The sequence below is a fragment of the Strongyloides ratti genome, scaffold srae_chrx_scaffold0000009 (assembly GCF_001040885.1).
Source record: "Strongyloides ratti genome assembly S_ratti_ED321, scaffold srae_chrx_scaffold0000009".
Taxonomy (NCBI): Eukaryota; Metazoa; Nematoda; class Chromadorea; order Rhabditida; family Strongyloididae; genus Strongyloides; species Strongyloides ratti.
This window is the reverse complement of record NW_020171517.1, coordinates 52373-65794: the sequence shown is the minus strand read 5'-3', so window position 1 is coordinate 65794 and position 13422 is coordinate 52373. Positions and strand designations below refer to the sequence as shown.

Genomic DNA, 13422 nt, shown 5'->3' with positions numbered 1-13422 from the left:
TCAAATATTATTTTAACCTTTTAAAAAAGAATTAGATTATCATAGACCACTATAAAATAAAAAGGTGTATCGTTATGATAGTTGAATATTATCTAAAATATATTTTTTTTATTTATAAAAAATAATACACCTCTACCTTGAGTATTGAAATATATGTCAACTTTTTTTTTACATAAATAAAATTATTTTACTTCTCTTTTAATCAACAGATAAAAGTTCAATGTAAAAACTACAATTTAGAAAATTGAAATAAATAATTAATACTATATTATATTCACCTTACTATAAAAATTTTAAATGACTACACTTCTAATAACATTGCTTGTTTTTTTATTTCTATAATTTAAATTATTTTTTAAACTTTACATTTACAAATTAATTCTATTCATTTTTTTTAATAATAATTTATGTTAAAATGCACTATAATTTTAGAAATAATTTTATTTTTGAATATTTTATATTATTATATAAATTTATACAAATATATAAAATTATTTATTATTTAAGTTTAATTTAAATATATATTATATTTTTTATAACACCTTTCACTTCATGTAATTAGTTGTTTATTTAAAAACAATTAAATAAAATATTATATTAATATTTTAAAATTATATACATAATTTATATTTATAAATATATTTTAATTATATTTAAAATAGATTTTAATAATTTGAAAAGATTTTTTTTTTAAAAATAGGACAATCCAAGTAAATTTAAATATATTTAGTCTGTTGTCATTTTTTTTTTTTCTTTAATTCTCATATGTTAAGCTTATTTTAAATACCAATTAATAGTAATGAAAAATAACGATAAATATTACAAATTTACTACACCAAGGTTAGTGTTGTTAAAAAAAATATTAATAACTGCGATTGTTAAAATTTAATGTTATTATATAATTTTATGTTTTGAAGTTTTTTTTTTATCTATTTTGTAATTATAAAATGAATAATCTATCTAATTGTGAAAAAGAAGAAAATTCAAACAAAAGAATAAACTTAGATAGGATGGTAAAAAAAATTGTAGATAATGAAAATACAAGGAATGATTTTGAAAAAACTGAAATTAATTCATGTAAAAAAGGTTTATATGAAAATTTAGAAAAAACAAATTCAAATGATGATGTTACTATTGAAAATGAATCTCTTTTAAAATTTACTATAACATGCTTTTTTACAATTGCTGCTGCAGGAATAGGTATGGCTGTAGCTGGACGTTTTTTAGAACTAGGACAAGAATCATATCTTTTTACATCTTATCCTTCACTAATTGCTATTTTTCCACCATTAGTTGGTATGAAAGGAAATATTGAAATGACACTAGCATCACGATTAGGAACACTAGTAAGTATATTATAAATGTTTTTTTTTTCTTACCTTTTTGTAGGTTAACAAAAATATGTTAAATTTAAATCTTGAAGCATTTAAACATGTAATTCCTAATATTTCTGTTGTTTCAATTCAATCTGTTTTATTATCAACATTATCTACATTTGTTGTTAATTTAATTTGCCTAAATACAATCATATTTGAAAATATGGAAATTGTTTATGCAATAAGTATTGGAACAGCATTAATTGCATCAACTGTATTATCACTTATTGTTGTAATTGGTATATTTATTGCTAAATATTTAAATTATGATCCAGATAATATTGTTGGACCAATTGCTGCATGTCTTGGTGATGCAGTAACAATTGTCATTATGGTAAATATTTTTTTATATTAATTTTAATATTAATTATAAATTTAAAGATGTATTATGGAAGTCTTATAGATAATTTATCACAAAAGTATTCCTGGATACCGTTAGTTTGTTTATTAATTATTTATATTTGGTCAATTATTATGATTCCAATTGCTTGGCAATACTCAAGAACTAGAACAGTTCTTAAATCAGGATGGTTTGCTACAACAATAGCAATGTTATTAAGTTCTATAAGTGGAATGTTTTTACATTCATCTACACAAATGGCATCATATGCTGCAGCTTTTCAACCAATATTAAATGGATTATCTGGAAATGTTGGAGCAATTCAAGCTGCAAAAATTTCAACACAACTAGAAATTAAGTATCCAGATCATGTATTTGAAAAGGAATACAATATTTATTCATATTTTATTCCTTTTAGATTATTTCTTGTTAAAGGTAAATTTTTTTTTTACATTTATATATCATATTTTTTATTTTTTAAGATCGAGAATCATATCAAGCAATAATTTTATTAATAATAAGTATTGTATGTCAATGTTTTTTAGTACCTATTGCTCATTCTTTGATGGGTTTTCAAAATAATGTTTCTTTTTTGTTTAATATTTTATATATACTTGCAAGTATTTTTCTTGTATTAACCTTATTGTATATTTCACAATGGATTTGTCGCTATTTATGGATGTATGGTTATTCAGCTGATGACAATTCAATTCCAATAATTACAGCATTTGGAGATTTATTAGGATCTATACTTATTTTCTCCATTTTATATATTATTTATAATATTGAACTTCCTATTATTGAGGGAGATTCTTGAAATATTATTTTTAATAAAAATAAATGATTGAGTTGACAATTAATCAATTTAATGTTACACTTATTTTTAAACAGGTTATTATTCCTATATTAAAAAAAATAAATTTTTTTTATTAATATATTAAATGTAATGATTTTGAAAAATAAATATTTATAACGTCACTTTTATTTAGATTAGAGTAAAAAAAAAAGTTAAATCTATTATTATATTTTTAACATATAAATTATATTACTTATGACCATAAAATTAATATTTCTTGTACAAATTTTAATAACACAAATATTCAATTTTAATACTATTAATTTATTTAACTATAATAACCAAAAATAAAGTAAATAATGCATAAATAAAATTTTTTAAATTTTTATTATTGTATTAGAAATCTGATAAAAAATATAATAATATTATTAAAAAAAAAAAATTTTTTTATTGAAATAATTATGTGCAAAATACTGTAGATAATAGGTATAGAAATCTTTTTAAAATATTATAAAAAAATGTAAGAAAATATTACCTCATAAACATTTTTCTTGCAATTTATTTCCATTTCATTTTCCCGACCTCTTCTATCTATTATGAATACTTGATAAATATGTACTATAAATGTGTATTTTGAAGAAATTAAAGTTATAAGATATAAAAATGTATATGGTAATAGCAAAGCTTTAATTAAATAGTTATTTTTAGAAATATATATTTATTTATTATATGATTATATATATATAAAACTTTACTTTACAAACTATTTAATATTTTCAATAATAGTGAACAATGAATTAATAAAAAGTTGGTTATAATTTTAAGAATGTAAAAATATTATTATATACCTAGTAATAAGATATTGGCATTTATTAATGTTTCGAAATGAAGAAGCACAGAAAGTTAAAATATTTATTATATTATGTCTTATTTATAGTTGTATTAATCGATTTTTTTTATATACTAATTCGATCTAATTTTTTAATATTTCTTTTTAATTATTATATAAAAAATTTATTTATTGTTATAGAAATCTGATTATGCTCAATTGTTAAAATGTTAGTATCCTTTTTTAAACGTTTCATTTCATTATATTTCAACTTAAACTTTTTAATTATTTTAACATCAAATCAAATTTCTCATAATTTTCAAATTCCAACATATTGTGATCAAATTTTTTTTAATTGTATTTCAAACCAATTTTGTTACATTAATTTAATAAGTGCTTTAACAACATGTGATAATCCAGATAAAAAATACTATTCAAGTGATAATTCAATGTGCTTATATAGTAAAAATGAAGTTAGTAGATTTTTAAATTTACCAAAAAAAAATTTTAATTGTATATGTAAAAATATTTCTAAAACAAGAAATATTTGTGAAAGATTAAAATATTTATTTTTTAATCATTCTAATGATAAAATAATTTTGGATTATGATATTAATAACAAAACTAGTTTGTTTTTGAAAAAATTTAATTTATCAATACATAATAATGAAAAAAGAATATTTAAAAAAAATAAGAAGAGATCACCAATTAATTATCAAATTCAAGAATTAAAAGTACAACTTAATAATGAATTAAAAAGATTTAATTCTATATCACAACCAATTCAACCACAGATATCTTGTGATTATGCATTAAATGAGATATGTCTTAAACATATTGCATGCCACCAATTATGGAATATTTTTAGAAGATCTTGTGTAGTTGATGCTCAAAATAATTGTAGAATGACATCTCTTGCACATTGTTGGCAATCATATGAAGGTATCAGTTGGACAGGTTTAGGTAATTGTACATGTTATAATAAAAATTCAGATTGCCATTGGATACGTCTACAAACAAATTATAATAAATGTATATGTAAGTATTTTTTTTTCTAATTAATATACAATTTTTTTTTGTTAGCTGAAATTCATAATCGTAGTATGATAAATGTAATTGAAGAAAAAAGATCATTCACAACAATGTCTCCAAAAATATTATATACAACACCTGTATCTTTAAATAATAGAAATAATCAACATAGCATAGAAAAAACTGTTTCAAATAATAGTAAACATTTAGAAGCAAATATGGATCAATTTGATTATTATAGAAATTTTAGTAATAATAGACAAGCAGTTTCAACATTTACTCCAACTAAAATGATTTTTCAACAGCCATTCTTTAACTACGAAACTTATAAAAATCAAACAACTGATCACAAGATACTTTATAATAATAAAAATTATAATAATAGAAGAAATTTGAGTAGAATAATGAATGTTGATAAAAATAGTATGTATCAAAATGTTACTTTTTCAGATAAACCACATCAACTATTACACGTTTTAAATAGTAATAATTCAAACGTTTATTTAATGAATAATACCACTACATTAAAACCAAATAAATTAGTACCAAATTATTTAAAAAAAATTAGCAATAATTCAAACACCTTGTATAACAAATCAAAAGATGTTGAAATAAAAGAAAACATAACACAATTATCAGTTAATAGAATAAATATTAATTATCAAAATGAATTAAGAAACATAAGAATAAATGGAGAAAAAAGTATTCCATTACAATTTAAAAATTATATTTATCCAAATGTATCATATAATAATAGTGAAAAAAAAATATTAAATATTTCAACAAATGATAACAAAAAAAATGAAATACATGGTAAAATTTATGGTACATCATCATATTCATATTTATCGTTAACTACAACATCACAAAGTATACTGTCTATTTCAAGAAATGAAAATATTCATCAAATAAACTCATCCTTAAATGATAGAAAAAAATTATTTAATATGAATAATAATACGGAAACTAAAACTAATAATAAAATATATTCACTTTCAAGTATAAAAGAAAAGAAAATGTAATTTTTTTATATTATGCTAATTGTTTTTTTTTAATAATTATTGTTTTTAGAATTAAACAAAATTACTTAACAAAAAATAATGAAAAAGAAGAAATAAATAATACACCATATTATAAAAAAATATCATTGCTTTCAATGGAAGAAGAAAAAAAGAATAAAAATTATAAAAGTTCTAGTAATAATATAGATAATTTAGAGAAAATGAATTTAAAGGAAGAGAATAAATTAAGTAAAAAAAATAATCAAGTGAAAACATATTTTAATAATATTACTACATTTCCTAATAATCTACCGGCAAAATGTAAGTCGTTTACTTAAAATATTTTAAATTATAAATTAATTAAAAAAAAAAAAAACTGTACTATACTAAATAACCTTTATGTTAAAATTTATTTTAGCATATGATAAAAAATTATTATTGTTATTTTATATAACTATTTCTTTTGTATTATAATATATACCAAATATTAAATTTTATTTTAAAAAAAAAATTTATAAAAATATTTTTATAAATTTTAACATTTTTTTTTAATACCTTAAAATATTTATATATACCACATTTATTAAAATATATTTCCTATCAAAGTTTATGGCTTTAATAGAAAGTAGTTTTAAGCATTGGATTATGGATATAAAGCATTATGAAAGAAAAAGATTTATACGATGGTTATAGACAATTTTTACTTAAACAAAAAATATAAACTTATTGATATTACTATTAAACTAAACTATTTTAAAATAAAATTTTATTATTTTATTTATTATAATATGTGTAGAATATTATTAATAATTTTTTAATATTATAATTAATTGCAATATTATACTTTTGATTATATTATTAAATTAAATAAATCTTAGTGTAAAGCTTATTATTTTTTTTTTTCGTAAAAATATGTTTTATAATCTTAACATAGATATATTTAAGCATAAAAAATTTTTATTTTGAAACATATTTCTACATACTTATAAAATATTAATATACGTATATATAATATATAGATGTTTTTTTTTTGTTTGTTTTTGATTTTATTAATTTGTGGCAAATTATTAGAAATCTTTATATGGATAATATTGATAAATAAAATCTTTTTTATTTAAAAAATTTAATTAGATATAAAAGCTTCATATTATTTATATTATTTTTTAAGCTTATTTCACATAAGTATTACTTTTCCAAGTGGGTGTTATAATAATTTACAATAAATATAGTCTTGTTAGTAAATAAAAATTTTTTATTATTACTATAATATTTATCAACAAATAACTATTAAAATCTAGTCAAAAGATATTAAGTAAGACTTTTATGTTTTTAATTAAAGTTATTATATATTTGTTTTATTTCCAGATGGTAACAAGTATGATTTTATATAATTTATATATTTTAATCAACTTATCATTATCATTGTACTATATAGGAATTTGTTTTTTTTTTCTTTTTAAATTAATAACTAAAATAATTGTTATTTTATAAAGATTTACTTAAATTTTTATTTATACAACTTTAAGATAATGAAGTTATTATAGGATTACATATATTTATATATAACATATTATTTGGTAAAATTATATACAATCTTTAATAGTGTAAAATAAACTAATACATACTTTGCCTTATTATATATAAAAAACAATTAATAGACCCTTTTACATTTTCTATTTACCATCTAATCACTATTCATATTAACATAACAAACATTTAAATAAACAATAAAAAAAATGTACTAGAATAGGAAAAGTAAAAAGTAATTTTATTTCTATTTTTTTATATAAACTAAAGAATGAATGTCTAAAATTTTAGGTAATGTAGTATTTTTAAAAACCATCATATTGTTAAATGCTTAAAATAACTTAATAAAATTTTTATATATAAATAAAATAATTTTATAACAATTTAAAAATTGTTATTATATAATGAAGGATAATTTAAAAAAAAATAGTACGAATATTCTTTATATATATATATATATATATAAAAGATAATTAAAAAAGGATAAATGGAGTGATAAAATGATAAATTTTTACAAAGTCATGTCTTTATTTTATTGACAAGAAAAAGCTTTTATTTTTAATGGTCTTTGTCTTTCAACTTACAATGCTATAGAAATTCTAACTGAATAAAGTTTTAATATATAAATTGAGAGAAAAGAATTGATATTCAAATTTTTTTTATTTATTTATACTATAAAATAATTTGTGTTAATCTTTATTCACACTTTAAAATATTTTTAATTTTAAACTCATTAAAATATTATAACTTTCCATTATAACTTTCTTTTTTTTTTAAATCAAACTTTTTTTTTAATATTATTATTTGAAAGTCTAAATGTCAGTTTCTTTTAAAAAATTGTGGTCATATTTTGATGTATTGCGATACTAAGTGGTAAAAGACACGCAAAAGGTTTGGACTATCAAGCTAATTAAATTTGAGGGCTCTTATGCATGTTTTAATGAAATATTTATTCATGCTTTATAAACCGACAAAACATAAAAATAACTCATTAAGATTTTTTTTTTTTATTAAAAATAAAAATTGCTGCTATTAAATCAGTTTAATTGTAGTTTACTTTTCTTTTTTTTTTAAATTATATTACTTTTATCATTTTATAATATTTTTTTCTAGATTTTTTTTTAATTGGAAATTTAAAAAAAATTATATTTTTTTCAAATTTGTTTACCTAAAAAAATTTTTTACTATTAGATTTTAATTAAAACATATTTTTATTTACCAAATGGTGTCTCATTTTTCATATCATTTCATTTCCCAGGCTACCTTATTAAAATTAAGAATCCTTTTCAAATATAATAGAAAGTAACATTATTTGATTTCTTTTGAAAATTTAGTAAAATAAAAAAAAAATAATTTTATTGGTTGCGCATAGTAACTTATGTTAAAAAAGGCAATTTATATATATGCAGCATTTATTATATGATAATTTATATAACTTTTTTTTTTCAAAAATGTCTTCAACACTCTTGTAATATACAAGATAACAAAAAAAAATTTTTATTTTATTTTTTCCAAAATACATGTCTTTTCCGCAAATATACATTTTATTTGTATGTGTCTCAAAAATTCAGCATTTGCATTTCAAACCAATCTTAAAACTTATACACCCATTTTTGATTATACTTTTTGTTGGTAACTTAAAAATGAGTCAAATGTAACTTATTTTATTCAGATAATACTTATTCTTTACTTTTTTACTTTTTGTGCCACATTCATTTACACAATAATTTTTCACATAACAATTATAATGAATTATTACATATATTATCATTTTATTTATTATTAACAAAAAAAGATAAATTTTTTTTTGTGTTTATACAAGTAATATACATTTAAATAGATACTTTTAAATATTTATATTTTTATATTTACTAATTCTTTTTTCATTAATATAAAATTTGTTTTGTTTATTTAAATTAAATAAATATATATTTTTTTTAGCATAATAATATACTCTTTTAATACTATTTATTCTAAAAATTAAATTGATCATTAATATTTTTTTAACAATTATAAAAATATTTTGTATAAATTAACTGATTTCCTCAGACATGTTTTTATACAGAGAGAAATCAAAAAATTCCCAAAAAGTGTAACATCATTCATTAACGACATGATAAAGTTTAAAACAATAGTCATGTGTTTGACTGTTGTTCAATCATACATTGAATGTTATTCTTTTTTAAGTAAATATTACTGTAAGTTTCTTTGTAATACTTATTATTTTGTTGATTTATTAATAATTTAAAATATTTTTTAAATAATATTTTTTTTTATTATAAAAATGATCATTATTTTGGAATATTTTATAATATATGAAAAAAAAACACATTATTTTTAGTTTTAATTTGTAAATGTTGAAAATTATTCTTTAAGAATTAATAAAAAAAAAGATGAAACATTATATTGTTATGTCTTTTTTTTTTATTAAAAAAAATACAACTCATAACATTCTATTCCCTTAGTATCTAATAATTCCCAAAACTATGAAAAGTAAAAATTTTGTAACTTGAGATAATTTTATGTGAATACTACTCTTATACCAAACTGTTAGTCTACTATTATACAAAACTAATTTTATTTCCCTAAGAAAAAGAGTTGTAAAAATGTATTTCTACAAGTTGTATATATATATATATATATTTATATATAAAAACTGTTTTTAAAAGTTCTAAAGAATAAAAATTTTTATGAAAAAAGTATATACTCTTCAAATATTATTATTTTTATATGTAATATAATTTAACATAAATATTATATTAATTACCTTTATTAAATGATAAATAAATCAAATAAAAACATATTTCAAAAAAATGATATATAATAAAATCTGGTACAAATTATTAAAAAAAAATATTATAAATTTTATAATTAAATTGTTTAATAAGTGTATGAAAATTTTTAGTAAGTAGTTGTCAAGATGCTTTCCAACTTTGTACTCAAGATGAAAACTGCCAGTGGCTTTTGAGTTCTGTTGAAATGAAATGTAAATCAGGAAATAATAATAATGAAAGTAGTTGTAATAGACAACAATGTGCAAAAGTTAGTTAAATATATAAATAATTTTTTTTTATCCAAATAATTATATTGACAATATATACATAAATTTTTTTTCATTTTTAGGCAATAAAAAATTTTGCCACTTCTCGTCAACGTGGAATTGTTGAAGCAATGATGTTTTGTCAATGTGCTCCAAATGATAGTGAATGTGAATTATTACAAGTAAGTTTATTTATTTTTTATAAAATATACTTTTATATATCAACAAATTTTATAAATTAATTTATAAATATTTTTTTATACTTTTTTTTTGTTGATAAAATTTATGTTAAATTATTTCAAAAGTTGATAAAAAGGAAGATAAAAATTTGTATATAAATCTTTTTTAAAATTTTTAAAAATATTTTTTTTAGCAATTGATGTATCCCTCTTGTTTGTATAATTTAAATAATTCAATGCCAAATTGTAAAGATGTAATATCAAATTGTTTAAAAGATAGAAGTTGCAAACATTTATCAAAAAGTTACTTTCATAGTTGTGCTGTGTCTAATGGAAGTTGTAAACCGGGTACTTATCAAATGAATGGATGTAGACAAGCAGTCATTAAATTAAGAGGATCTGTCATTGATACTTTATGTCATTGTGAAGAAGGAGATATTAAATGTTGGAATCATCGAATTGAATTAATACCATTAAATCCGTGCTTACAAAAAGCAAAAGATGATTATGCTATGAAAGGACTTATGCCAACAAAACCTTCTATTATTCATCACGATATTCATATGTCTTTTAAAAATAAAGATAAAATTTCTAATGAAACAGAAAAATCAAATTTGTCTGGAACAGTAAATTTGGCAACATCTACTATGAAAAATGAAACAATTATAAAAAATAAAATCTTAATTGATAATAAAAATAATTTAAATACTTCATATATTTCAACAAAAACAAGTAATGAAAATACGGGAAAAAGAATGTACGATAATTTTACATTACCTACGGGAGAATATCATACACAAGAACCACCATCAATGGAATTAGGATGTCGAATGAGAAATTTTAATGGAGATTGGATTGAAGTTTTTAAAGGTACAATATTTCGTCAATATACTGATTGGTATGGACTTTGTTCTAATTGGTGTGAATGTTTAGGTAATAATACACAAATTTGTAAAGAATTACCATGTCTTGAGGATAATGTTTGTATTAATGGAAATAATGTAATGAATTTTGGTGAAAAATTATATATTAAAGGAAGAGGTGCATGTACATGTCATATGGGTAATTTTATATGTGATACTCCCAGAGATTTTAATATTGATTTTCAACCTGGTTTATATATAATAGCTGGTTTTTCAAAGTATGAATTACAAATGTTTAAAGAAAATGTACCACTTGAAATTTTAGAAAAGTCTGGTCTCGTTAGTGATGAAAAAATGTTAGCAAAAGATATAGCTAGTCGTTTACAATATTCATTGGAAAGAATTATGCCAACAGTAAGTTTTTATTTTTCTTCTATTGAAAAATTATTAAAAAAAAATTGAATTATTTATAAAAGTTAAAAATATTTTTTAAAAATAATGAATATTCTATTTTTAACATTAAATATTTACTTAAAAAATATATTAAAAAGGGTTAAATTTATTCAAACAGTGATCCATAAAAAACCTATTATATTTTAAATTAATATGATAATATTACATTTTATTTTTATATAAATATTAGACTATCTTATTTACAAATAACATAACGCTTCTCTAAAAAAATAGTCTTATATATAAAAGAGTTAAAAATATCTAATAATACAAAAAAATTCATTAAATTATAAAATGATACAGAAACAATTTTAATTTTAAATGTAATATTATAAAAACAAATTTATCAAAAAAAAAAAACAACATTTTTTATAACTATAAAAATAGTACCGTTAAATATATATATTTTTTAAATAGATTTTTTTAAATTTATAACATAGATATAGTTAAATTATATATTATTAAATTTTGAATAATGTTATATATTTTTTTTAGGGTACAATGTGTAGGATAATAATTGTAGAAGAATATTTAAAAGATGAAATAGTAATTTTAAGATTACAATGGTATGGAATGAATATATATAATAAAAATGATACTGAATTTGGTTGGCATGTTGGAAATTTAGAAAAAGTATGTTCTCCATATGTTAAACAAGTAGCTAGAAATTTTTTACTTAATATGGCTGAAAGATATCAATTAGTGTTGTCATCAGTTAAACAAATACGAGTAATAGACTTGTTAAATGAATTGCCTTCTGTTTCTTCAGGAACTGTTATGTCAAAAAACTTTAATGTCGTCATTTTTTTTAATTTTGTTTTAATATCAATTATTGTTAAACACATTTTTACATGAATATTTAGTTATAATATGGTTATTATATATAATACAACATTAAACAAATACTTTATTTTGATTTAAAAACATTTACATCATGTTTGCCTTGAAAATTCACAAATGAAATAAATGTATGAATGTCACTTAGAATTTATTTTTAGAATACTTTTAAGTTTTTAAAGAACAAGTCTTTTTGAAAGAGAACTAAATTTGAAGAAGTGATCAATCAAGTAATGATATAAATACAGAAAATGAAATTTATTTTTGAAAATTTTTAGTTACAATTTCTCTAATTTACTCGCAATTTTAGTAATAATATATAATTAAATGAATAATAAAAAAACTTTAGACATAATGTAATTTTAAAAAAAAAAATTATTAATTTAATTTTTTTTAATTTCTTTTTATTTCATTTTTATAATTGTTAAAATATTATATTTATTTTTTTTTTCATGGTTCTAATATTGTATTGTACCATGGATAATTTTCATTTAGGTTTAAATAAAAAAAAAAAAAACAAGTTTGTTTATAATTATTTTTATTAAATTAGTATTGTCTACTTAGATTTTATAACTAAAAGAATAAAATGAAAAAATTTTATGTAAAACATTTGACAAATATTATTGGTTTATATGATAACTATTGAATGTATAAGTATTAAAAGTAAACAAGTTTATTTGTCAGAAAAAATAATGTGTCCATAGGCTTAGAAAATAAAAGTATTTAAAAGACAATTGTATATATAAATCTGTATTGACTACTAAACTTATTTCATAAATTATTTTTTAATATTTTTATTTAATTTTTTATTGTAGTTTTAATATTTCTTTTTTAAATATATGTTTACAATGATTTTCCCAAACTCTCAAAATATTTTTACAAATAATGAACATATTTTTATTACATTAATATTTTTTATTATTTTTGGTACAATTATTTTTGGTATTTCTCAATATTATAAAAATAAAATGAGAAGAAGAGCATACATAATACAACCAAGTAAGTTATTATATTATATATATAAAAAAAATGTTTTTTAAGGTATTATTACAAATTATGTACCAGCAGATTACCAATTATTTAGTATTGAATCAATTGATAACAAATATAATACAGCATGGAAATAAAGTATATATTTGATCTCCAAAT

General features: G+C 18.5%; 2 protein-coding genes across 2 annotated transcripts; both read left to right on the top strand.

Moving 5' to 3' along the window:
• Positions 1-947: 947 nt before the first annotated feature.
• SRAE_X000257900 (SLC41 divalent cation transporters, integral membrane domain-containing protein) lies at positions 948-2533 on the top strand (the record flags this gene model as incomplete). The annotated part of the gene is made up of 4 exons (XM_024645811.1): positions 948-1346; positions 1390-1710; positions 1758-2151; positions 2199-2533. The coding sequence occupies 4 exons, from the start codon at positions 948-950 to the stop codon at positions 2531-2533; spliced, it is 1449 nt and encodes a 482-aa protein (XP_024500056.1).
• Positions 2534-3790: 1257 nt separating this feature from the next.
• Positions 3791-12291, top strand: SRAE_X000257800 (GDNF/GAS1 domain-containing protein; the record flags this gene model as incomplete). Its single annotated transcript, XM_024645810.1, has 7 exons — positions 3791-4379; positions 4425-5391; positions 5445-5695; positions 9807-9943; positions 10025-10123; positions 10315-11397; positions 11932-12291. The coding sequence occupies 7 exons, from the start codon at positions 3791-3793 to the stop codon at positions 12289-12291; spliced, it is 3486 nt and encodes a 1161-aa protein (XP_024500055.1).
• Between the last annotated feature and the right edge of the window lie 1131 nt (positions 12292-13422).